This window comes from Thermobia domestica, chromosome 9, assembly GCF_964235325.1.
Source record: "Thermobia domestica chromosome 9, izTheDome1.hap1.1, whole genome shotgun sequence".
Taxonomy (NCBI): domain Eukaryota; kingdom Metazoa; phylum Arthropoda; class Insecta; order Zygentoma; family Lepismatidae; genus Thermobia; species Thermobia domestica.
In genome coordinates this window covers 81,120,175-81,144,476 of record NC_137462.1, presented here as the reverse complement: position 1 = coordinate 81,144,476, position 24,302 = coordinate 81,120,175, and the positions used below count along the sequence as shown (strand labels likewise).

General features: G+C 35.5%; 1 protein-coding gene across 1 annotated transcript; it reads right to left on the bottom strand.

Annotated features, from left to right (window-relative positions):
• Positions 1-3,233: 3,233 nt before the first annotated feature.
• Positions 3,234-3,848, bottom strand: LOC145660907 (F-box only protein 28-like). The gene has a single exon (XM_081726339.1). It carries the CDS (start codon positions 3,846-3,848, stop codon positions 3,234-3,236), a length of 615 nt encoding a protein of 204 aa, XP_081582465.1.
• Between the last annotated feature and the right edge of the window lie 20,454 nt (positions 3,849-24,302).

Sequence of the window (24,302 nt, the reverse complement as noted above, 5' to 3'; positions counted from 1 at the left end):
AAGAAATTATTTATCATGGAACAATCTTTAAGGGATAGTTTACTCTCGGGAATGAGTACTTTATTTATTTTTTAGTCAAAAGCGACTAAAGCGATTTTCTCTATATTCCATAAAAATATATATATATATTTAAATAATAAGGAACAGCGTTGCGTAAGTTATTTCTTATGGAAATGTCCACAACGGGTAGTTTTCTTTTGGATGTGAGTTTTCTCCGAATGAAGTTTCCAGAAATCATCTTTTAATTTTGTTCCTATTTCACAAATCAATGTCTCTGTAATAACTGTAGTATAACTGATATAGTTTAAGGAATTGGGACGAGAAAGTTCATTGTGATGGTCTGTACCTTTTATTAATTAAGAGTTTCAGTATCGAATTTCACATCTCCAATTTTAGCAAATCTTCACATTGATCTTTTTTTTTCTGAGTAAAGAAGTTATTCACATGCAAAGAATGCATCTATGTCATTTTCCTTTGTGAAAAATTAAAAACCTTTTCTGCCTTAGAATACGCGTTTCAATGAAAGTGAAATGATTAAAGCCCATTTCATCCCCAGTGCTAATTATCTTGAAAAATTTATTTCTAATAGTTTACCTATTCTCCCGTGAGGATGAGACAGCAACCTCGAAAGATATTTATATTTTGAAGGGGGAAAAAAAACTAAAAAATTGATATCTTCTTCCGTCAAAAGCGGAATTTCCGGAAATGCTGTGGCACATGCTCCTTCCAATATGCCTCTAACCTTAAGGAATTTCGAAATATGATCAACTTTTTATAACACTTTTTTTTTCTTTTCTCCTTTGGGAAACATAAAAAAAAAAAGAACGCTGAAACAGCTCTTAATTATTTTAAATGGGAAGTCTAAATGCTAAATTTCATGCCTCTAACCTTCAGAGATTCGGAGATATAGACATGTTAATATAATAATTGTCATCCCTATTTCTATCAGTTGTTCATCGAATTTCCAAAACTCCTTCCTTAGCAGTATCACAAACCCTATGTAGTGTCCAAATTTGAAGTATCTAGCTTAAATGGTTTGGTCAGGCGTTAAGCACTCACCCCGGGGGGGGGGGGGAGTCAGGACTTCTTTTATGTGTAGAGATTAACAAAAAATATAACAAGTGTGCCGTGATAATGTGGGTGTTTCATAAAGGATATAATCAACCAAAAAGTTTTTCTGGTCTAGAGAAAACGCAGAGAAATTAAAATGAGTGATTCTGACAAAAATTGGTGGAATTAATTTAGTAGCTGAAAACGAAAACTCATGACCGCGATCTTGTCCATGAACTAGAATCCCGTTACATATGAAGTACGTACTGTATTTACTGTATTTGAATGACTTTGCCTATCCTGCGTGACAAATTTCATTTTGTTTCTGACAGTTGACAACGATAGCAGCGAAGTATGCCAGGAACTTATGAGGTCCATATAGTGATAGAACAGAAGAAGCATAACTAGTGTAATAATAAATACTATTATGAGCTTAGTGACCTACTCATATTGTCTTTCTTTGCTATATGAGAGACGAACTATTAGTTTGAGATATTCCTCCAGTAGTATAATAAAGTAAGTGCGGTAAATGAGCTAGAATCTGTACTCTGAAGATATTCCAGTCAGACAAATCAGTAAGGTTTAAGTGTACTGCCTGATTTTATGCCGGATTTCTTTTTCTAAGAACATGAAAATGTGGAGATATCATTGGGGTTTTTAACACAGATGGACTTGTTTGTTTTGGCGTTTGAAAATCGATATCAATAAATTATTATCGAAACTTTGTCGATATATCTAAATATAAAAAATATCGAAATATGGTTGGTTGGAATGGAGTATAGCGTTTTTTTCAGCTATATGGGACTGAACCTACAGCTTAACGTATGGTCTGAACTAGATGAATCCAGGTGGGAATCGAATCCAGATCTCTCGCGCCTCCAAAATGGCGTACGCGAACCATCAAAAGATAGAAATATTGGATATTAAAAATCGAAAGTAACAAATGATCGAATATCGAAATATAAAAAAGATAAATATGAAATATGCCCAATATGACGAAAAGTGGGCTTGAATTCTTTGTGCACTGGGTACCCCATAAGCAATTCGGACTAGAAAAAATGAAACAGTGTCATAGCAACAGGGATTGAGCTCTTTTAAATGCCTTTGGTTAGTGATCTTTATTAAATACCATTTTACGGTGTTGGAACTTATATATATATATATATATATATATATATATATATATATATATATATATATATATATATATATATATATATATATATCAACAAATTATCCTACTTACTACCGACAGCCAATTGCAATGGACTACGTACGTGTTTTTGAAGACATATAAAACTGATTTTAAATATTAACCCTTTTAATCCCACTGTTCCCAAATGAGAACAATTTATTTTTCTCAATTTTTGTCTGTGGATTATTTGTTGTGGATTTATTTCGTTTTTTTACAATAAGGACCTGCTACCAGTCCATATGCTACTACTAAAATCCTCTTGAGCTCCTTTGTGGCTAAACGGTTAGCGTACGGGCCTTTGGCTTGGGAGACCCGGGTTCCATTCCTGGCAGAAGCTCATGTGGTTCGGATTCCACGTTAATCGGTAGGACCACGTCTCATATAGCCTCGCTGCTGAAAGGGACGATAAACTAAAATCAACAAAATCAACAATACTAAAAATTCTCAAAATATATTAAATGAGGTCAGAATCAATAAGTTTAGAAGGAATTAAGAAATTTTGAAACAAAAATAATTTGGGATTAAATGGGTTAAATAAATAAATAAATAAAATCTTACATAACAGACCTCCTTGGACTCCAATAACAGGGTTCATACAACCGTAAATGCGTCATTCAAGCAAGCCTTCTTTGAGCTGCAAGTTCAAGATACACACACCACACACACACACACACACACACACACACACACACACACACACACACACACACACACACACACACACACACACACATCTATATATATATATATATATATATTGCAAGATTAATTATAAAAAAGCAAAACTCAAATTACATTCATTAGAAATATAAGTGAAATATTTTAAGCTTACTTCATTTTAATAAGTCGGACACAAGTATATCCATAAACTGAAAATACCCAAAGACACACACAAATAATAGGAAAATCGTATGACACTTTCAGAGTCACAATTTTGTTACTATTTTTTAAATGACAAATTTCTATAAATGATAAACAGAGAATGGGACTATTCCTCTAGTGTAAGTTCTTGTTTGTAAATAAGTTTTTTCGCCACGAGATCGTCAAAGTAGTCTATAAAAGTTACACAAAATTTGGTAGTAAGAGCAAACAATGGATCCAAAATATTATGTTTTGGTTCTCCAGTTCCTCCTAGCACACCCATGTTACGCGTCAGCCTCAAAAGACGACGAAACTCATCAAGAATTTCTCCAGCAAAGAAGTCAACTGTTTTCCTTTTAACGTGAACCATACAAGTGGTTTCTAGTATTCTATACTCTGTCTGCATAATTTCCAGTACAATTTGTCTTTTAGTGACAACACTTCCCTCGTTTGAACGCTGGGCCTCTTTCCTAATCTCGTCCTCAATGAGATGCTTTAGCCAAATAAAGTTCTCATTTAAACATTGAGATGCAATTACATTGAGCTTTGTGCACACGGCTCGCAACTTAGCAATCTCCTTGAAAGATAAATACGAGAATACAATCCTGATGGCCTTACGGGGAACTGTTAGTAACAAGTTTCTGCCTTGTATGTTGTTGTTTTCAACTGGTTTCTCTGCGATATGCCTTCTACGAGCGATGCTGTACTGAGTTAATTTGCGATTATTGGTACCACGAAACATGTTATAGCTCATTCTGAAACACGTCAATTAATTTAGATTGCTTGTGTTTATTACCAGAACACAGCGTTATTATATTGTATCCTTTATGAGTTTCAAAGATAAATGATGTTGCTAAGGCTTATTTATATGTGGTATGAATAACAATTACTAATAATGAACAAGAGTGTTTTGTTTTTTTTTTAAATATACTTTACAGTTGTAAATAATGCTCGATTTTTTAAAGAAAAATCTCGCTAAAATAGAAAGTTTGTGAACGATTTCTGAAACAGTAAGTCAGTTTAGTACTGTGCGTATTGAAGGGTACTTCTGAGTTCGGACCCCCTCCTACTCAAAGCACAATGCTAGGTATTTTAAATAAGACTTTTTTTTTTAATGAATAAATACACATGAAAATCAAGTTAAAAATATTATTCATCTATACAGTTCTTCAAATAGCTCATCAAAACTCGAAGTTGCAGGAAATAATACCGTACATCTTTCGAGACGGATGAGAGCCGCGTTATCTTCTTATAGTTGCACTATCTAATCACTACTTGAAATTTAAAGAAAGAATTCATAAAAAGATCTCTCTCTCTCTCTCTACACACACACACACACACACACACATATATATATATATATATATATATATATATATATATATATATATATATATATATATATATATATATATATATATATATATATATATATATATAGGGGAAACCATACAGTTATTGGCACTTTAAGGATTTGTTTTCATTCATATCTTTATAACAGACTTATTTTATAACATATACTGACGATTTTTTAATATATGCTTTCTAGGAATCTCTAATTGAATAATATGTTGGGAAATTACAATACAAATGTAAAGTTTGGCAATAAAATATATATTTTGTAATGTGACAATGATCTTACAGTTATTGGCACTTAAAAAACAATTATTGGTACCCAATGAGGACAGTTATTGGCACCATTATAAAGCATACAGTAGAAGAGACGATTGACAGAAATAAGGCTTGTAGGCCTGACTGGAAGTAATATCAATTATTATATGTATTAATAGACAAGAAATATACATTTTAGACCTTGAACATTATGAAGTAAAAACAAATTGAAACCGGGGAATGCACAACATATTTTTAAAATTAAAAAAACGGGAAATGCACAAACAAAATTGTATGTTTCAATGATTTATGGCAATCCGTTTCATTAATCTCGTCTTCATCTGTGACACATTCACTGTCATCCTGTAGAACGTAGCATCCGTGACACACAAATCCATCTTCTATGTCTTCTGGTATGTGTTCCTTATGGTACTATGGAATGCAACGACTGTGATATTTGCTGTGGCACAACTCGCATTCAAGATCCATACTTCCCGAAAAGAATGGCTGAAAACAGTGTTTGCAGGATATTACATTGCTTCTCGCAGCTGATGACGAATCGAAGTTCAGTATCCTTGTGAGCGTTCCATTTTGTAATGATTCAGTCAGTCCTTTGTCTTGTTCAAGGTTAGAAGTTGAAGGACCGCTTATCTGCGTTGAACAATCGAGATAGACCTCATGCTTTGATTTCTTTGCAGATGCTTTTCCTCTGCGTTTTAACTCTTATTCCTTTCGAGCTCCTCCGTGGCTAAGCGGTTAGCGTACGCGCCTTTGGCGTGGGAGACCCGGGTTCGATTCCCGGCGGGAGCTCATGTGGTTCGGATTCCACGTTAATCAGTAGGTCCACGTCTCATATAGCCTCGCTGCTGAAAGGGACGCTAAACTAAAATCAACTCAACTCAACTCTTATTCCTTTCTCTCAGACATCTTCCTTGTTTGCTTTATGATCTTTTCTTGTTCAGCTAATTGCTTTCTTCATTTTTGTCGTGCAAAATAGCTTGATATTTATGAGACGTTATTACAAACGGCAGTCTTTCTAAATTTCGTTTCCCCTTTCTCTTATGAGTTTCTGGCCATACTAAAACATCTTGCAGCAACGGGTGTTCGGTCTTTAACTTTTTTGGAGTTGAGCCGGAACCTTTCCTAAAGCATTTGCATCTGTAGTACTGCCATTGATGGCTGTACTAGGGTTTACTTCACAAAGAGTATGAGCATCACTAGCAGTATCTGAGTGGTTGAAATCATTGAGTTGGATACATGCAGATGATACAGGTGAACCTTGCTGATTATTCGCCTGCCCCGACTGAAGATTAACACATCTCTCTACCGAAGACTTAGGTCTACTATTATCTATAAAATGTTGAAATAAGCGATACAGTACATGGAATTCTTCGTTCGTATTTACAAGGACTTGTTCATTATCAACTTCCTGAAGTCTTCTCATTGCATCAGTTCCTACTATACTTTCAAACTCGGTTCTGGTTAATACTATATCCTTAGTTTGCTCATTACCACCGCGTATTTCTTGAACTGTTTCTATTGGTTTTGCAATGCATTTAGTGTAATCTATGTCGTTGGGATCAAATGGGTGTAAACCGCATGCCCTAAATCCATTTTGTATAATAGATGGCGAAATGTAAGTGTCAACTGCTTGTTTCAACAGAGGAGCAAATTTAGCTTTCGTCAGAGACTGCAATTGATTATAAAGTTGCCACTCTCGTACCACTTGCTTCCACCCATCCTTCAATGGTGTAAATACGGCAACGTCAGCAGGTTGCAATATTCTTGTAGAATTGGGGTACAGAGCAATGAGTTCAATTTGAAGCTTGCAGTAAAGTTCGATAAGTTGGTAAGTAAGATGAGTTTTATGACCGTCCACAAAATATATAATCGGGAACTTCACATTTTTCGATTTTAATTACGGATACAACACATTACCTATATATCCATAAAATACTTCGGCTTTCATCCACCCGTTCACACTGCGACCGATACCCTATCCTGTAGGCACAGATAGAGCCACATCATTAGGCACACGAACATAAGGGAAAACTATCATTGGGGGTGTTGCGTCACCTGCAGCACTGAAAGTAAACATAACTGTTAAAGACTCCTTTGCATTTCCGCGTGTCTACAACGTACACGTTACTTACTTCTTTTTCCGATAACACCTTTCCAGTTTTCGGGCAAAGCAAAAAGTTAGTTTCATCACCGTCGTAAACGCGTGTTGCATCCTGCAGAACATCTATAAGGTTATTGGCTTCAAAATACTTCTGTATATTATGAAACCATGATCTTATGTCTTTTTCTGTTACACAAGCACTCGCACTTGTAACAGATTCGCACGTTCTTTCCGCAACCTTACGATTTTTTTGAAAGAACGATTTATACCATCCATCTCCCGGCATGTTATTTGGAAACGGATTAGGACGAGGATGTTTCACGAGAAAGTCCTGAACACTTTTAAGAATATCCTGTTTCTTTCTGGAAAAACTCTTTTCAGCACATTTTATTAACAATTCCACCAACAATGGTTCTTCCTATTCTAAAATGGGTCGTGGTCCGGAAGATGATTTCACATCTTGATTTCTCAGATGGAATTGTAATGTAGACCGAGGAACGCCATACTGCTTCGATGCTGTCTTTATTCCTACACCTTTTGATATTGCTTCAAGGGAAGCATTTCTCTGTTATAGTGCATATCTTTTTCTTCCAATCTTTGGCATTGTGTGCCTATTTCTGCAACAATAAGAAAACGTTTTGTAATTAATTTTATATGAAATAATTTAAGTTTGACATTGATCTAGGCCCTACCATTTAAAAAAAAACAGAAACAAAATGCCCATGTTGCTAACACCAACAATGTCCATAACCGTCCAGACGTTTGGGACTAACGTTTTGAATCTCACAGCAGACTTTTCTTTACCGGAGTTTCTTTACTCCGTTATTCACATGACTTAGGATAGCTCGCCATTGTTAATAACTATGCTTGTGTCTGACCACGTGCACTTTACGGCCGACTAGCTGAGTTTTGAAAAATACTTTCTTGCTGTAACTCAAAGTTCAAACTATTATAATAAATTTTGATGGTGGGCTAACTCTGTAACTCAGCAGGGTGGGTCAAACTTTGCCAGTCCGCCACTGAACTAGATTACATGAACAAATAATTTGAATAGGCATATTAGACATATTTCATTACCAGAACCTATTCTGCTGCAAATCCATACAGTCATTGGCATGGTCATTTATACAGTTCTTGGCACTGTGCCACTAACTGTTACTTATTAGAGTAGGAAACCAAAGTTTTTACCAAGAATAGATGTGGAGATGGAAAGCATTATCGGACAGTTTTCAAGCTATTTTATTCTTCAGCATCAGAGACAGTGATTGGCACTCTAGTGCCAATAACTGACATTTTATATTTTCATTCGTACAGTTATTGGCACCCCATGCATTCACTCGAAGGACAAACAAATCGGTTGAAAATGTACCATTGGAATGATTAGTAGACCTAATTCCTCTCGTGCAAAAAATATTAAAACATTTTAAACATTAGCAAACTAATTATATTTCTCTTAAGCTGATAGATATCCTTAACAAAAAGTATAAGAATTACCTGCAAAATTGAAAAATTCAAATAGCTTCCACTGTCGACTAGAGCTTGCCTCCAACTGAAAGGTTTCCGGCAAAAAAAAAAAAAAAAAAAAAAAAAATAAAATAAAATAAAGGGAACGCGGGCAGAGAGGATCAGAGCTGCCAGCAGCAGGAAATTTTTACCAACATGTATTCATTTTTCCTTAGTGAAGAGAAAAAACTAAGGAAAGTGCCAACGACTATATGGTTTCCCCTGTATATATATATATATATATATATATATATATATATATATATATATATATATATATATATATATATATATTTATATATATATAAGGAATTCTAGATTTCTGGGCTTTCGGAACGTATGACCATGTTATCCCGTCACGAATAAGGGATAACATCCCTTGACGATCACACTACCCGAGGAAAGGTAAGGAAAAAAGGATTGCGACAGGAAGAAAGCGGCCTGAGAACCTGTATGTTAGGTACTATCCCTGCATTTACCTGGTGGGAATGAGGAAAGCTTTAGGATGGCTGGCCTAAAAAAAGCTTTTGACTATCTATCTATCTATCTATCTATCTATCTATCTATCTATCTATCTATCTATCTATCTATCTATCTATCTATCTATCTATCTATCTATCTATCTATCTATCTATCTATCTATCTATCTATCTATCTATCTATATCTATCTATCTATCTATCTATCTATCTATCTATCTATCTATATATATATATATATATATATATATATATATTTGTTGTTGCTCAGTTTTCGTTCAAGAATTATCATGTGGAGTAACCCATTTCCCATTTACGTATGTAGTAACATTACTATATTTGAAGGCCCACTTCATGATCCTAGTAATTAATTGATTGTAATTTCGAAGAGTGGCGACGAGAATTTTATCCTGTATGGTACACCTTGTCTCAAAAAGGTTGAGCGCATTCTTTATTGGTGTTTTGAGGCAAAAATTTTCAAAGTCCAGCTTCGGGTATCTTCGGGAAAAAGTAAGCCAGGTTCGAACCTCCAAGCCAGCCTTTGCAATCGGGAAAAAGTTTGCAGATGTGTTTTTCTTCTTTTAAATATAATAAGACTTGTTACCAAGTGTTTAAAAAAGCAACATTGATTGAAATACTTAATGATACAATATTTCGAAACCTTTTTTTTCAATGTCAGCACATGCCTGTTTGTCATTTAGCTCTCCATACGTAATGGAACATTTAAATACGTTAAAGAATCTTTCCATATGTAAAAGAATGCTCAAAGTTAAGAAATAGAACATAATTATCGCCTGAGTACTAAAATAAAAGTCAAAGTAGAACAGAAACGGCGTTTGTAATGGATATGAATGTCATAATTATCTTGAGATCCGTTATACATCGCTAGAAGGTTGTGTTAGCTCATCGGTAAGCTGTCGGATTTCAAATCATAAGATTGAGGGTTCGAATCCCGTCTAAGCTAATCCTTTTTTAAAATTATATTTTCCGCAATGCATGAAAAATTATATAAAATAATTACATTAGAATACATAAGTTGTGTATATATGACATAATCATTGCAGAACATAGTAATTATTATGTTTAAAATATAACATCTGAGATAACTTTCACAGTAGGTCGGTATTATATATGAGGATGTAAATACAAGTTAGGAAAATCATTTAATAGCAATAAATAAGTTATGTAGTGTATTTATTTGCATCTATTTGTCATACAGATGTAACTTCTCAATATTCTCATTACAGCATGTCATTTACATTCGTGAAATACAATATATTCCTACGGATATAGAAAGTGTATAAACAGAGTATCCAAAGTCGTATCCTGCTTCAAGACACATAACTTTTCCCGATCCCCTTAACGTCACGGGAAGAAACACAAATTCTCTTTAGAACGGAATGTCGTTACTTAGAGTCTCATTCGAATACGTTGAATATGCTTTTGTATATTCATCTCTCTCTCTCTCTCTCTCTCTTTCGTTTTGTTTATGTGTGTGTGTGTGTGTGTTGCGGAATATCCCAAGTTGAATACAACATTTGCCAAGTATATGAGCATCATTGTCATCGAATACCAGAAATTGAAAATCGTGTTTCTTCAAATTGGGTTTGCGTGTTCATGTTAGCTCACTGGTAGAGTACGGACTTGCCAATAAAGAGGTCTTGAGTTCAAAGCCTACAGCTAATTATCATTCTTTTGTTGGTAGGATTGCACAGAAATCGGATACAAGGAGTGGTTTACTTCTAGAAATATTTTCAGAAGCGTTTAGGTAGCCCTGAAAAGGGCTGTTTTCGGGAGTTAAGGCGGGGACATTAATATTGTGTCCAAGACCCTTCTGAATTTATTACACGCTCCATTCTTCTGGGCATGGAATCTATTACATGGGTGACAAATCTATCTCCTTCCCCTACCTCCAGCCATGCTTCGGAAACAAAATGCCACAAGTCATCCTGAGTTCTTGGTGGATCTGCCTCAGGCCAACTTTCCCTTAGAGTACGCTTCACTTCTGCCCACATATTTTCCATGAGATTGAGGTCTGCTCCACGAGCGGCCAGTCGATTAAATCAATCTCAGGGTGCCCTGCGAACCATTCCTGAATCACACGGGAAGTATGTATTGGCGACTGGTATTGCTGGAACTGAATTACACCATCAGCCTGAAATACTCGTACAGATAACACCATGATATTACTGATAATGTCTAAGTACTGAGCATTGTCCAGATGTCCTTCAATTCTATGAAGCTGTCCTGCTCCGCGACTGGAAATCCAACCCCAACATAAAATAGATACATGGCCACTGCGATTGCAAGCAGCCACATATCCATGGTCATATCGGGTGCCTCTCGGACGATACACAAAACGGCGTCCCCCCTTTGATGTTGTGAATATGGATTCATCTGAGAAAACTACGTTTTCCCAATTGAGACCCACATTCGCCTGTGCAAACGCGAGACGGTGAATTTTGTGGTCGCCTGAGAGTTTTTCCTTCACGGCAGCAACACGGCCACGTAACCCAGCATGATGAAGCCTTCGCAGAGCTGTATGCTTACTACCAGAAAAGAGAGAAACTTCCCTTAGCTGTCTAGACGTCCTTAGTGGGTCTAACCGGGCTTCGTTTACTAATCTCGCATCTTGGGCTTCGGTTGACACATGCGGACGACCAGGAGATCGTAAATTATCAGTCTGACCTGTAGCACCATATTTCCGAATCCATCGCCTTCCTGTAGAGGCCGGGACACCTACTCGCCTGCTAGCTGCAGTTGCAGAATAACCTTCCAATTCCCATAAAGTAATTACTGCTGTACGTCTATCCATAGCTACCAATGTTCTGAGCTGTGAGAGGGAAGCAATAGGTAAAAGCTAGTACCTGACGTGTGATTGGTTACTCGCACGACACGCCTATTGTGGGGAACAGCGTTGCCAGATCTAGCATAATGATGCTAGATCTAGCATAATTTGCATGTCTCTAGCATCTAGCATCTTGCTTTTAGCATCCTGCCCAAATCTAGCACAATTTCAGCAAGTTTATCAAAAAGCCGTAAAACCTGGAGATGAGAAAGAAGTTGGTCGTGGGAAGAAAAAGAACGGCAGAAATGTATCCTCTTCCATTGATTCATACAGTCGGTAAACCATACAGGCAGTCTTATTTTTCGAAGTAAGTTCGAAACGTCTTTGGGCTTTTTTGTGGCTCCACCCAGGGTTTTCTAATCCTTTAACTCCGACGCATGGGCGGAGCTATGGGGGCCATTCTCCCCCCAACTTTTTGACAACTTCACCATCTTTATTTCTGACTTCATGATCATATTTATTCCTGAAATGACAGCTCCGAGACCGACCAAAAATCTGCCGCCCCCCCCCAGCAGACGATTCCCAACTCCGCTTATGCTGCGAAGTAATTTTCTTTCAAAATATGTAAACAAAAACTTTGCATTCATTTATACGACATATACGCCATTGAATCTGGCAACGACTGCATTAATTTAGTTGAGTTAAAATTTTGGTGCGTGAAGTATTGAGTTCTATCCATGCATTCTTGCTCTCTCTGTATTTTAAGTTACGTTATCGTATCTCAACTTCGTTTTTTTAAACTCCTAAATTAGTAATTATGAGGATCTAGCATAATTTGACCGAATCTAGCATAAGTTCGATCAGGTTTTGGAATAATTCCGAGCTGTGAGTCTGGCAACGCTGGTGGGGAACGACTTGGTCAACGACTCGCGAAAGAAATCTGAAAATGGTGCGCCGTAATAATAATATTAAAAACAGTTTTTATAAAGGAATATTAATACATACGAAAAGCTGTTTAAAGAATGAATTGTTATACTGACTTTACACGTAAAAAAACATATACCATATACCAAACAGATTGAGCGATATGATGATAGCTGTTTTGAGACAAACACTTTCGAAGTCCAACTTCGGGTATCTTCGGAAAACAGTAAACTAAAGCTGCTGGTTCGAACCTCCAAAGCCAACCTTAGTAATCGGGAAACGATGTACAGATATGTTTTTCCTTCTGTTAAATATAATAAGACATGTTGAAATGGTATTAAGTGTAGAAAAAAGTAACATTGAAATACTTAATGATACAATATTTCGAGACTATGTATTCACACTCTCGTTTCGTCGTTGTGATTTCCATACGGAAAAGAGCATTTACGTATGAGCTCAGTTATATTTCAGAAGCAGCTTCCGAAAAGCGGTCATATTAGCTCAGTGGTACACCACCGAGCGCTTAAATCGTGAGTTCGATACCCGTTCAGGTGAAATTCTTTTATGATATTCTACTTTCCTCAATGCATGAAAATTATGTAAAATAGTTACATTACAATTCATCAGTTGTATATATCAGTTGAATATATATATTCATATCATCAGTTGTATATATCAGTTGAATATATATATTCATATCATTTCACGACATAAGTAATTCTTATCTTTAAAATATAACATCTGAGGTATTCACAGAACGTCGGTGTGTTATGTGTGAATATTGAATACAAATTTAAAAAATCGTGTAATAGCAATAAATAAGTTATGTAATGTATTTATTTGCAGCTACTTTCATCGCAGATAACTTCTCAATATTCGCATTACAGCATTTAGGTAGAGCATATCGAAAATCGGATCGTGGTCCAAGACAAAAAACTAGCTAGCCCCAAACTGCCACGCAAGAAATTCGCGAATCGCAAAAGTAAAGTGAAGAGATTGAGAGCGGCAATTCCTTAATCGCTCTCTCTCAACTATCTCTTATCTGCATTTATACACATAAAAGTGTATGTATGTATGTTCCAACATAACTCATGTATGCCTAGAGCAGGGTTTCTCAACCTGGGAGTCGCGGCCCCTAGGGGATCGCGAAGATAGGCGGAAGAGATAAATATAGTTAGAATCTAATACCAGAAATTATTTTTAAATATTATTTTTAATTTCGTTCTGATAAGCATACTTTTATTTTTTATACACACTGTAAAGAACAATAAAAAATAAGTCTACTGAACATTTTCAAAGGGTGTAGAATTCGTGTTACTATTCGGTTCAAAGTCTCTTGTCGTCGCGAATTCTGTCGAGAAATTTGAAGCTTAAAATATACAAAACGATAATCATGCCTGTTGTTCTGTATGGTTGCGAAACATGGTCGCTTACTCTGAGGGAAGAACATAGACTGAAAGTATTTGAGAACAAGATCCTTAGACGAATATTCGGACCCAAGAGGAACGGGAATGGGGAATGGCGGAAACTTCATAACGAGGAACTACATAATTTATACGGTTTACCCAACATTGTTAGGGTCGTCAAGTCTAGAAGGCTTAGGTGGGCATGTCATGCAGCTAGAATGGAAGAAAGTAGAAACGCTTTCAAAATCTTGACTGGAAGACCAATCGGAAAACGACCATTAGGAAGACCTAGGCGCAGATGGGAGGACAATATTAAGATGGATCTCGCTGAGATAAGAATACAAAGTAGAAACTGGATCCAATTGGCTAAGGATAGAAGTCAGTGTAGAGCTTTTGTGAACGCGGCATTGAACCTCCGGGTTCCATAGGCCATAGAGTTAGTTAGTTAGTAGAGTTGTTTAAAAATGAATTTAAATCAAAGAGGTATGATATAAAACTAATGAGAACTGTATATAGAAATACTAGAAAAATACACATGCAACAAAACCTGCACATTGAAATACAATTAAAATTAAAACCTAATGAGATACCTAAGCATGGTGTAATTTCACTAGTGCAGCAATATCCGGTTCAATCTTCATGACGAACATTATCAAACCATTTTCAACTGATAAGCGATTTCTTATCTTTGTTTTAATGTTTACCCTAAAAAAAAACACACACTTTCGCACAAGTACGATATAGCAAATGGAATTATTACTTTTAAAGCAGCAATCCCCAGACCAGGATATTCTTCTCTCCTCATCAGGCAGAACTTGTCCAAGTCTTCGTTACAAAAAACCAGTTGCAAAGACTTGTCGCATGATCATTCTATTATTTGGTCAAGAAGTTGTGGGCTTAGATCGGATACGTTAATGGCCTCTTCAATGAAGGAGTTTAACATCCATCTTGAACCAGCACCTTCGTCATTGGGAATATAGATATTACAGTTACTGTATCCACTGTCAGTGCCGGGCGCCGAAAAAAGGGGCCACACATTTCGGAGGAAGTGTGTTACTCATGTTAGGAAAGTACATGTGCACATGTGTAAAATAGAAGGAAAAAGGTAATAAAATGTGCTCAAAATTAAGGAAAGGTAGGGTTTATTTTGAAAATGTTATTGAGCTTCGTGCCAACCATGGTGGCGCTTGGTAGCTAGTCTGTCGACGTCACTCATATATACGGTGACATCGTACTATACCGTACTCTCGCCCCGGGCACTGATTTTCCATGGCACTGTTCACTATAAACAAAAAAATGGATTCTACTATTATAGAAATAGGTATGTTAAAAATCTCACACAAGCTTATTATAAAACAAATTATAAAAGGGTCGCTGGCAAGAGCGTGTGATAAAAGGGGATCGTGATAGGAATTAGATTGAGAACCACTGGTCTAGAGTAATTTTAACCATATTTCTTATAGTTTCAAAAAGATTGCTGTCGGGTTACCTATGGTGAATGGGAGGGGGATACATATAAAAGATTGCTAGAAAATGATCGATATTAGATTCATAGTTTTCGGGGTCGCTTAGATAAATAGTTAGACTTTCAATTTCGCTTAACTCCGATTAAGCTCTCATTAGTAGGGATGGGCACGAACGACTTTTCTTTGAAACTCGACTCGACTCGACATCTTTGAGGTCTACTCTTGGACTCGGCGCGAAAAATATCTTCCAACTCGACTCGGATTAGAGTCAAGTCGAACCAAAACGAGCCAAATCCTGTGTGTAGTCCTACCTAGACAATACATAGACAATAATTATTCTATCATCAATTATAATACTGTTACTACAAATAATAATAATAATAATAATAATAATAATAATAATAATAATAATAATAATAATAATAATAATAATAATAATAATAATAATAATAATTATTATTATTATTATTATTATTATTATTATTATTATTATTATTATTATTATTATTATGACAACACCGTGTACAAACATGAACAATAGATGGTTAGTAAAGGAATACTAAAAGCTAGTTGACTGCCGACGTCGGTAGTCATGAACTCTACAAGGCAAAGACATCGTTCATTACTCTAAGCTGTAAGCGTCGGTGGACTACAGATGGTCAACTATTGACCTCTCGCCAGAAATTGGTGGCCCCGCAGCGACGATCCGTGGTGGCCCAAGTTCCATTTTGAAAACTTTACCACCAGCAGCAGAGACGCGATGAAACGCCAACGAACCACAAAATTACTCTCCCAAAATATGTCAAAATGCCTATATGTGTGATTTGTTTATATTTAGGTGAATCAAAAAAACACAAAACAAATACCCGGGGTGGACGCAAACTATCAATATTACGATTACTAGGCACGTGTTCTCCTGACTTCCCCACGGAAACGATCATAAAAAGCTTGGTTGTTGAAGGATAAATCATTGACGTCTTAATTTAGCCAATCAGACAAACCCCTACATCTCGAGTTCTAGAAGGTGATACCGTGAACCGTTTCAGATTTATTGCTTCCTGGTGGAGTACTATCCATGAGCAAAATTTGAGCATAATAGCCGACATGCATCTTCGGTGCCTCTTATCTTTAGTACAATTTTAACCAGAGATGGTGTGGGTCAATGAAAATTTGATCCACGACCCACCATGACCCACTATCACCCACCACCCAAATGCCCCATTGGCTCACTCTGACCCATCAACCATCGTGATCCACTCTGACCCACCACCAACTATGAACCACTCTGAACCATTGCGACCAACTCCGACCCACCAAAACCCATCGACATCAACTCTGACCGATGGCCCACGTCCTCCTCTCCATTGACTAAAGAGGGTACACTTGTAATAAAACAAGACTGTAAAATTATCACTTATCGGAGTTTGAATTTCTACCGTCAATGGCTCAAGCACCTCTCTGTTACAATACTGGTGGGTCTGACCTTTACGATATATAATGGCAAAGTGTTTTTCATCTTCCAAATTAAAATGAATTTAAATTTATCATATATAATTATTTCTTTGTTGCCTTACAGACAAATTTCAGTAGAAAATAGGGTGAAATTTGAAAGTTTCAAATCAAGGAAAAGTAGACCAACGTAAAAAAAAAAAAAAAAAAAAAAAAGAGAGAGAGAAACTAATTTTCTATATAATTAAGCATGCCGTACTAATTGAAAATGCCCTTGTAATTAAGTTTAGAATACAAATTTTATGGCCATTTTTCTCTAACTTTATGGCTTGATTGCCTTATGCTCGGAACGCTCCATATATTAAACACCAGCTTCAGCAATTATAAATAGAAAGCAGTGGGTATAAAATTCAAAAAGAACTTTAGTTTGCACTACTCAATTTGTTTCTCAACTAATATCAATCGTTTTCGATTATTTTTACAAATCAACCCACTACCAATTTCCAATATATAGAAAATGCACCTCCGTCCCCCCGCTCATAAAATATAATTTTAAAAAATGCCAGGACATATTCTCTTTATTTTTAATAAAGAGTTATATGCTGAATTTCAGCTCTCAGTTGAACGGCTTGTAAGATACTAAATTTTTCGCAAAAATTCGGACTTCTACTCCCCCTAAGGATATGTATTATAATGAAAGTGACACGCGTATGGTAACTTCCCAGTTGGGAATGGAGCCTGATTATATACCAAATGTCAATTCATTTGACTTTGCAATTTGACCGTGATGATTACGCAGACATAGTTACTTTCAATTTTTTATGATACATATCCTTATTTCATATGTTACAGATGATTCAAAAATATTTTTTCAAGCAGTTAGCTCGTCTAGAATCTCACAGGCTGCATCCCAAAATCCAACTCCTACTATCCTATGACAATCCAAAAGTAACTGAACTTTTTTTATTAGGAACAAATGACAAAAGAAAAATGGAGATCTTGAAAGTAAAATGTAGAAAAGCTCGGTGCCCCCAATAACTACATATTTCTCCACCCCTTCATCCCGAACTTAAAAATAAAACTTAATTCGAATATGGTTAATTAGTGAATTTATTACAGTTAAATTCCACTCACTACATGCTACAGCTACAACTATGTAACAAAAAATAACAACTGTGAAACATGTTCTGAATTACTATTAGATTTCTTACGCTATTATTAAACATATTAGAATAGTAAAAGAGGATTGTTCGTGAAATAGTATATTTGCTTTCGATTTATAACTTTTTCATACGGAAAAAATTAAAATATTATTCAAGTTCAACTTTGCACTCTGCAAATATGTTGCCCTCTAGGCAATGGGACTAATATGAAATGTGGACTAATGTGGACTAATGGGAAATGCTGCACTGTTAGCGGCCCTGAAAACTTACGATTCGATTCTAATATCGAATGATTTCGATATCTTTATGTCGCTACGTAACCACCCTGGGTGCTAATGGAAGCTTAATTGGACTTGAATTGAAAGTAGAACTATTCAGCTAAGCGACCACGAAACTATAGATTCGATACTAATATCGACCCGTTTCTAGCATTTTTGATATGTATCCCGACAGTACTCTTTTTCCAGACTGTAAGAAATATAGTTAAAATTGCTCTAGATATATCAGAATTATGTTGAAATATACACATAAATCCACTTTTATATTGTGTATAAATAGAGAGTGAGCGAGCGAGAGAGGGCGACTCAAGGCATCACCACCTCCACATTGCAAAAGCATATATCAGGAATTGAATTGAAAAACTATGTAAAGACTTTCTGCTGTGGCATGCTTCATAAGGACAATTCCAGTCTGCTCACGTGACCTTTGGGGTTCATGAATTTTTTTTGCGAGCGTTCCGACTTTGGATTCTCTGTTTATGCATCGAATAACTTTTCAAGAACATAAATGACATTCTGTATTATGAATGTTGAGAATTACCCTCTATATGACAAATAGCTGCAAATAAATACACTACATGATTTATTTATTGCTATTGAACGAGTTTCTTAACTTGTATTTACATCCTCATATATAATACCGATCTACTGTGAAAATTATCTCAGATGTTATATTTTAAACATAATAATTACTATGTTCTGCAATGATTATGTTATATATACACAACTTATGTATTCTAATGTAATTATTTTATATAATTTTTAATGCATTGCGGAAAATATAATTTTAAAAAAAGGATTAGCTTAGACGGGATTCGAACCCTCAACCTTACGATTTGAAATCCGACAGCTTACCGATGAGCTAACACAACCTTCTAGCGATGTATAACGGATCTCAAGATAATTATGACATTCATATCCATTACAAACGCCGTTTCTGTTCTACTTTGACTTTTATTTTAGTACTCAGGCGATAATTATGTTCTATTTCTTAACTTTGAGCATTCTTTTACATATGGAAAGATTCTTTAACGTATTTAAATGTTCCATTACGTATGGAGAGCTAAATGACAAACAAGCATGTGCTGACATTGAAAAAAAAGGTTTCGAAATATTGTATCATTAAGTATTTCAATCAATGTTGCTTTTTTAAACACTTGGTAACAAGTCTTATTATATTTAAAAGAAGAAAAACACATCTGCAAACTTTTTCCCGATTGCAAAGGCTGGCTTGGAGGTTCGAACCTGGCTTACTTTTTCCCGAAGATACCCGAAGCTGGACTTAGAAAATTATTGCCTCAAAACACCAGTAAAGAATGCGCTCAACCTTTTTGAGACAAGGTGTACATCTACCATCCGCAAAAGAAACAAAATATATACACTGAAAGTCATTGGTGCGGATGTGAGGTACACATATACCTTGATTTTAATACAATCAGCTTTGCACTGATGGTTATAATACTTTTGTTATTTGCAATATGATGATTAAATTTTAGGTGAACATTCTTTGGTTTCAAAATTGTAATAGTTGTTGTTTCCTGTTGTTGTTTCCATTACGGACCCGACAACGTTCCGTAATGGAATTCCTGTTCAAAACCGGTGATAAATCAGCCACATCAATTCATAGAAAGTTACTTCCGGTTTATGGAGATCACACACACTGAAGTCCAGCGTTGGTTGCAACGGATTAAAAACCTAGACTTTCCAGATCAGAGAAGAAAATTATTGTCTCCTTTTTTTTTGGGGGGGGGGGCGATAAGTGCGGAGTAATTTTCATAGATTTCTTGGAACATGGTTCCATAATTAACAAGCAGCTTTATTGTTTGTCACTGGATAAGATGCGACATACTCTCCAGTCCAAGAGACCGAAGCTGCAAGGTAAAAAACATCAAATTCCATAATGACAATACCAAGTCTTCCACAGCCATGATGACACAGTAGGAAATCATGGAAATATGATGGGAAGTCGTTCCTCATCTTCTTTATAGTCCGGACTTGGCTCCCTCGGATTTTTTTTTTTTTGGTCGTCTGAAGACCTACCTGTGAGGAAAATATTCGACAGTGACAAGACCCTCATTTCTTGTGTGAAACAGTGGTGAAAAAGTCAGCTACCTGAATTTTGCGAAAGTACATTCAAGACATGGAAAGAACGTTGGACGAGATACATCACAGCAGATGTAAGCTATATTGAATGACATGGTCTTGTAGCCACAGGATCAGAGTATATTCACCTAAAATTTCATTATCATATTGCAACTAATAACAATATAATAACCATCTGTGCAAAACTTATTGAACGCTTCCTGTACTTTATAAAACATCGTTTGGGGAGCCTCATCATTCCGCTAAAATTACATGAAATAACTTCACAACATAAATACCATTAACTGTAATTCTTCATTTAGAAAATACCAAGATTGTAGGTTTGTATCCGAAATTTCTTTCCAGATAAGCAGATGTCTACAAAAGCTATTACTCACTGAACATATTACATTATTCGTAATCGAAAATAAATGCGATCACTTGGAATGTATCAATATTTCTATAGATTGCACAAGAGATCAATGCAAATTTTGTAAGATCTAAGTTGAATCTTCGACAAAAGTTCACAAACATAAGTGACTCGGGGGAAAGACAATGATAAGTGACATTTTCTAACTTTTGAGTAAATGGAAATGAAAGTTCAGCATTCTCACACAATGTAATGCAATGACATATATCAAACAAGCTTCCTCTGCTATTTGCAGTTACATTTTCGAAATTAAACTACTTACAAACTATTCTGTGGTTCAGTCTCAACCTATCCTAAATAAATAACTCAATGTCATCGAAAGTGGTGCTTATCATTGTCTTCCCCCAAATCGCTCATATACATGTATATTCCACGCAAAACAGTACTTCTATATATTGCATGGCCTCTTTGTTGATTTAAAAAAAAAAAAAAAAAACTTTCAAAAAATTTCAAATAAGATAAGAAATCAATGGAAATTAATGCTTCTGCTCGAATTCATTGGTATGCCGAAATATATCAAAAATATTGAATTGTCTTGCTTTCGCGACAAACGTTGTGAATATATATATATATATATATATATATATATATATATATATATATATATATATATATATATATATATATATATATATATATATATATATATATATATATATATATATATATATATTCTAAACAGAATCACTTTACTTCTACCCTTGTCTACCGCTTTAGCTTGAACGTTCGCAGATTCAGTGAGGAAGACTGAAAAGAGTTCCTATCTGATTTGATTTTTAGTGTAGTTTTATAGTTAATTCTGAAAGTATATCTGTAAATATAGAAAATATCCTTTCGTAAAAGAAATAGGGGTCGTCTTGCATTTGGAATCGTCTTTGATTCAGATAAACCGTATATATGCAACTAAGTGCAACTAAGTTAATCCGTATTATTTATTGATTGTAAATATGCTACTTGCAGGCATTTACGTTTGAAATTAACCTTTATACAATTCCATGAAAATAGGCCTACTGTTAATGGTATTTAGTTGCTGATATTCATCGACAGGGCGGACCAAGGCAAAATTTTCAGCCGGGCAAAGTGACTTTTTGGCACCCTTCCCTATTTCTATCCTATAGTTTACATTTTATTACAGTAGATTTAATATTTTAAACCCATTTTTCAAGAAAGAAAAAATAATACTCAAATACATATATTATATACATATATTTAGTACTTAAAATATACATATGGTATCAATTACATCTTTTTATTATTATTTATGTACCGATATGTATAAACAAAAACAATATCGAATAGCATTTATTGAATAATACTAATGGTGACACGGTTAATTCTATATTGTAAATTGTTTTGTTACATCAATAACATCAGGAATCATTCTACCATATATTCGATTCTGTAACAATCTATTCTATAATAACGTGAAATACCAATAAATACATTTCACATATGTTGAACGTGTTTTACCACGGCCTTCTCAATCTTTCGAGGGTCGTGGTTTTACGCAGCGGAAGGATTCAACGGTAGTCGTTTAATGTTTTTTTTTTTTTTCGTAGTGCCACTTCTAACCCCCCTCCTATGTTGATGCAGAGTGGTATATTCGATTTCCCAAACACTGTCGAAATGAATGATTTGACAAGAAGTGTACATAGCGAAACAATAACATCTCCTAGACACTACTTTCAACAAAGGCAGTGTCGTTTCTAAGAAATCAAAAGAAAGTGCTGTATCTACTGTTCCTCTCCACTACCACTTTAGAAGAGTAACATACATAAAAATCCAATAACATTCATTGCCTGGGAAAAGTTCACAAAAAAATATGGCCAGCTATAAAAGATACCAACTCTCTCTCCATTCTTTCTTCTACATGCCATGTCTCTATTTGTCGATACAGACCCCTAGTACTATGAAACTCTCTTGTTCTATAGTATAATGGAAAAAGATGATGTACGCGTAATTGACGCTACTTTACAAGAATATAATAATAAAAAAAAAGTCAATAGAAAACACGTTATAAAATTTACTTTTTGAGGCTCGTTTTGGCACTTTCCTTGGTCCGCCCATGTTTATCGGTTATTTTGAGTACCATGGTGTTTGCAACACTGGTGTGACATCCCATACATTTATCTGATATTCTCTAAGTAAGAAAGAGATGCGAAGAGAAGCCAAAAGTTTTAGCAAGCAAAGTTGAAAAGGACGAAGTAGGAGGGATAAATATGAGAAGAAAGGAATGAAGAAGAGCGAATGAAGGGCGTTGTCCTAATTCGCTCGGCCAATGTGCTCAAATATCATGTCATTGGCTGGAACTGTTGGCTAAGCAGCTATTGTTTTCTTCAAACTCCCCAAACTCTACAGCGTAATTCCTTTAAGTACTTTAACAACAAGAGAAGTACACGTCTTTTTTTGTTCACGATTCGTGGTTGATACAGCAACAAAAGTAGAATTGGATGAAGTAGACACTGATAATATGGAATGTCTTTGGACTCATCACAACTACTTTGTATGGTACTTTTCTCAACACTAGAAATATTCCATATGCCAAATAAACTAAAAATTGTTACTAGATTTCCAATATTTAATCTTTGATAAGGTTCATAGCTTTGTATTATAGCGTTACGCAGGCCCGTATCCAGGGGGGTTTAGGGGGGGCCGGGCCCCCCTAAATTTTCCCTGGCCCCCTAAAATTTTCACGGTAAGCTTGCAAATGAACTATAATACGATGATAAACTATAGTATGGTTGGACCTGGCCCCCTAACTTCAGCCGGACCCCCCCTACATTTTTGGGCTGGCTAACCGTTATTTAACATATTCATTGCTCTCTTGCTGAGCATTTTGTGTGCGTATGTGCGTACTCGAATAACTGAATAGTCGAATATTTGACAAAATAATTGTCTATCAAATAAATTAATAATTGTTTTTTAAAAAACCTTTTTAAAATTACAAATGGTATGTGTGTCGCTGTCAGAAGTATTGTTTCACGGTTAGGATCGTTCATAAATTGCAGTCTTTTTGTTACGTACCTCTGCTCTTTTATTTTCTGTCACTCTCTCTACCACATGCCCAATGAGACAATGACTTTTCGTGGCCATGATGGCTCAGCGCTAGTGGCCTATAGTAATTGTTGAGAGGAATTTCTGGTTCGATTCCAGGCAATGTCAATATACTTGATCGTGTTCTTGGGTTTTCTCAGGTATACTCTCGTTTCGTCCACCACCACTATGTTCACATTTGAATTGCACCAACTCTTTTATAATTATTCACTTCTTTTAGTGTGGAACGTTAAGTTAATAATTTGATGTACTATTACTTTTCAAATAACACATTAATATCTCTTTCTTTTTTGATTTTTCTTCTCTTCCCGACTTTTCCTAATACTTTTTGATAAGTCTTTCTGCTCTATTTTATCAATTTTCCTCATAACTCGAATGTTTTAAGTTATTTATCTGTCTTCTTCGCAATGCTCACTTTCTGCCTCATACGGTACTATACTCT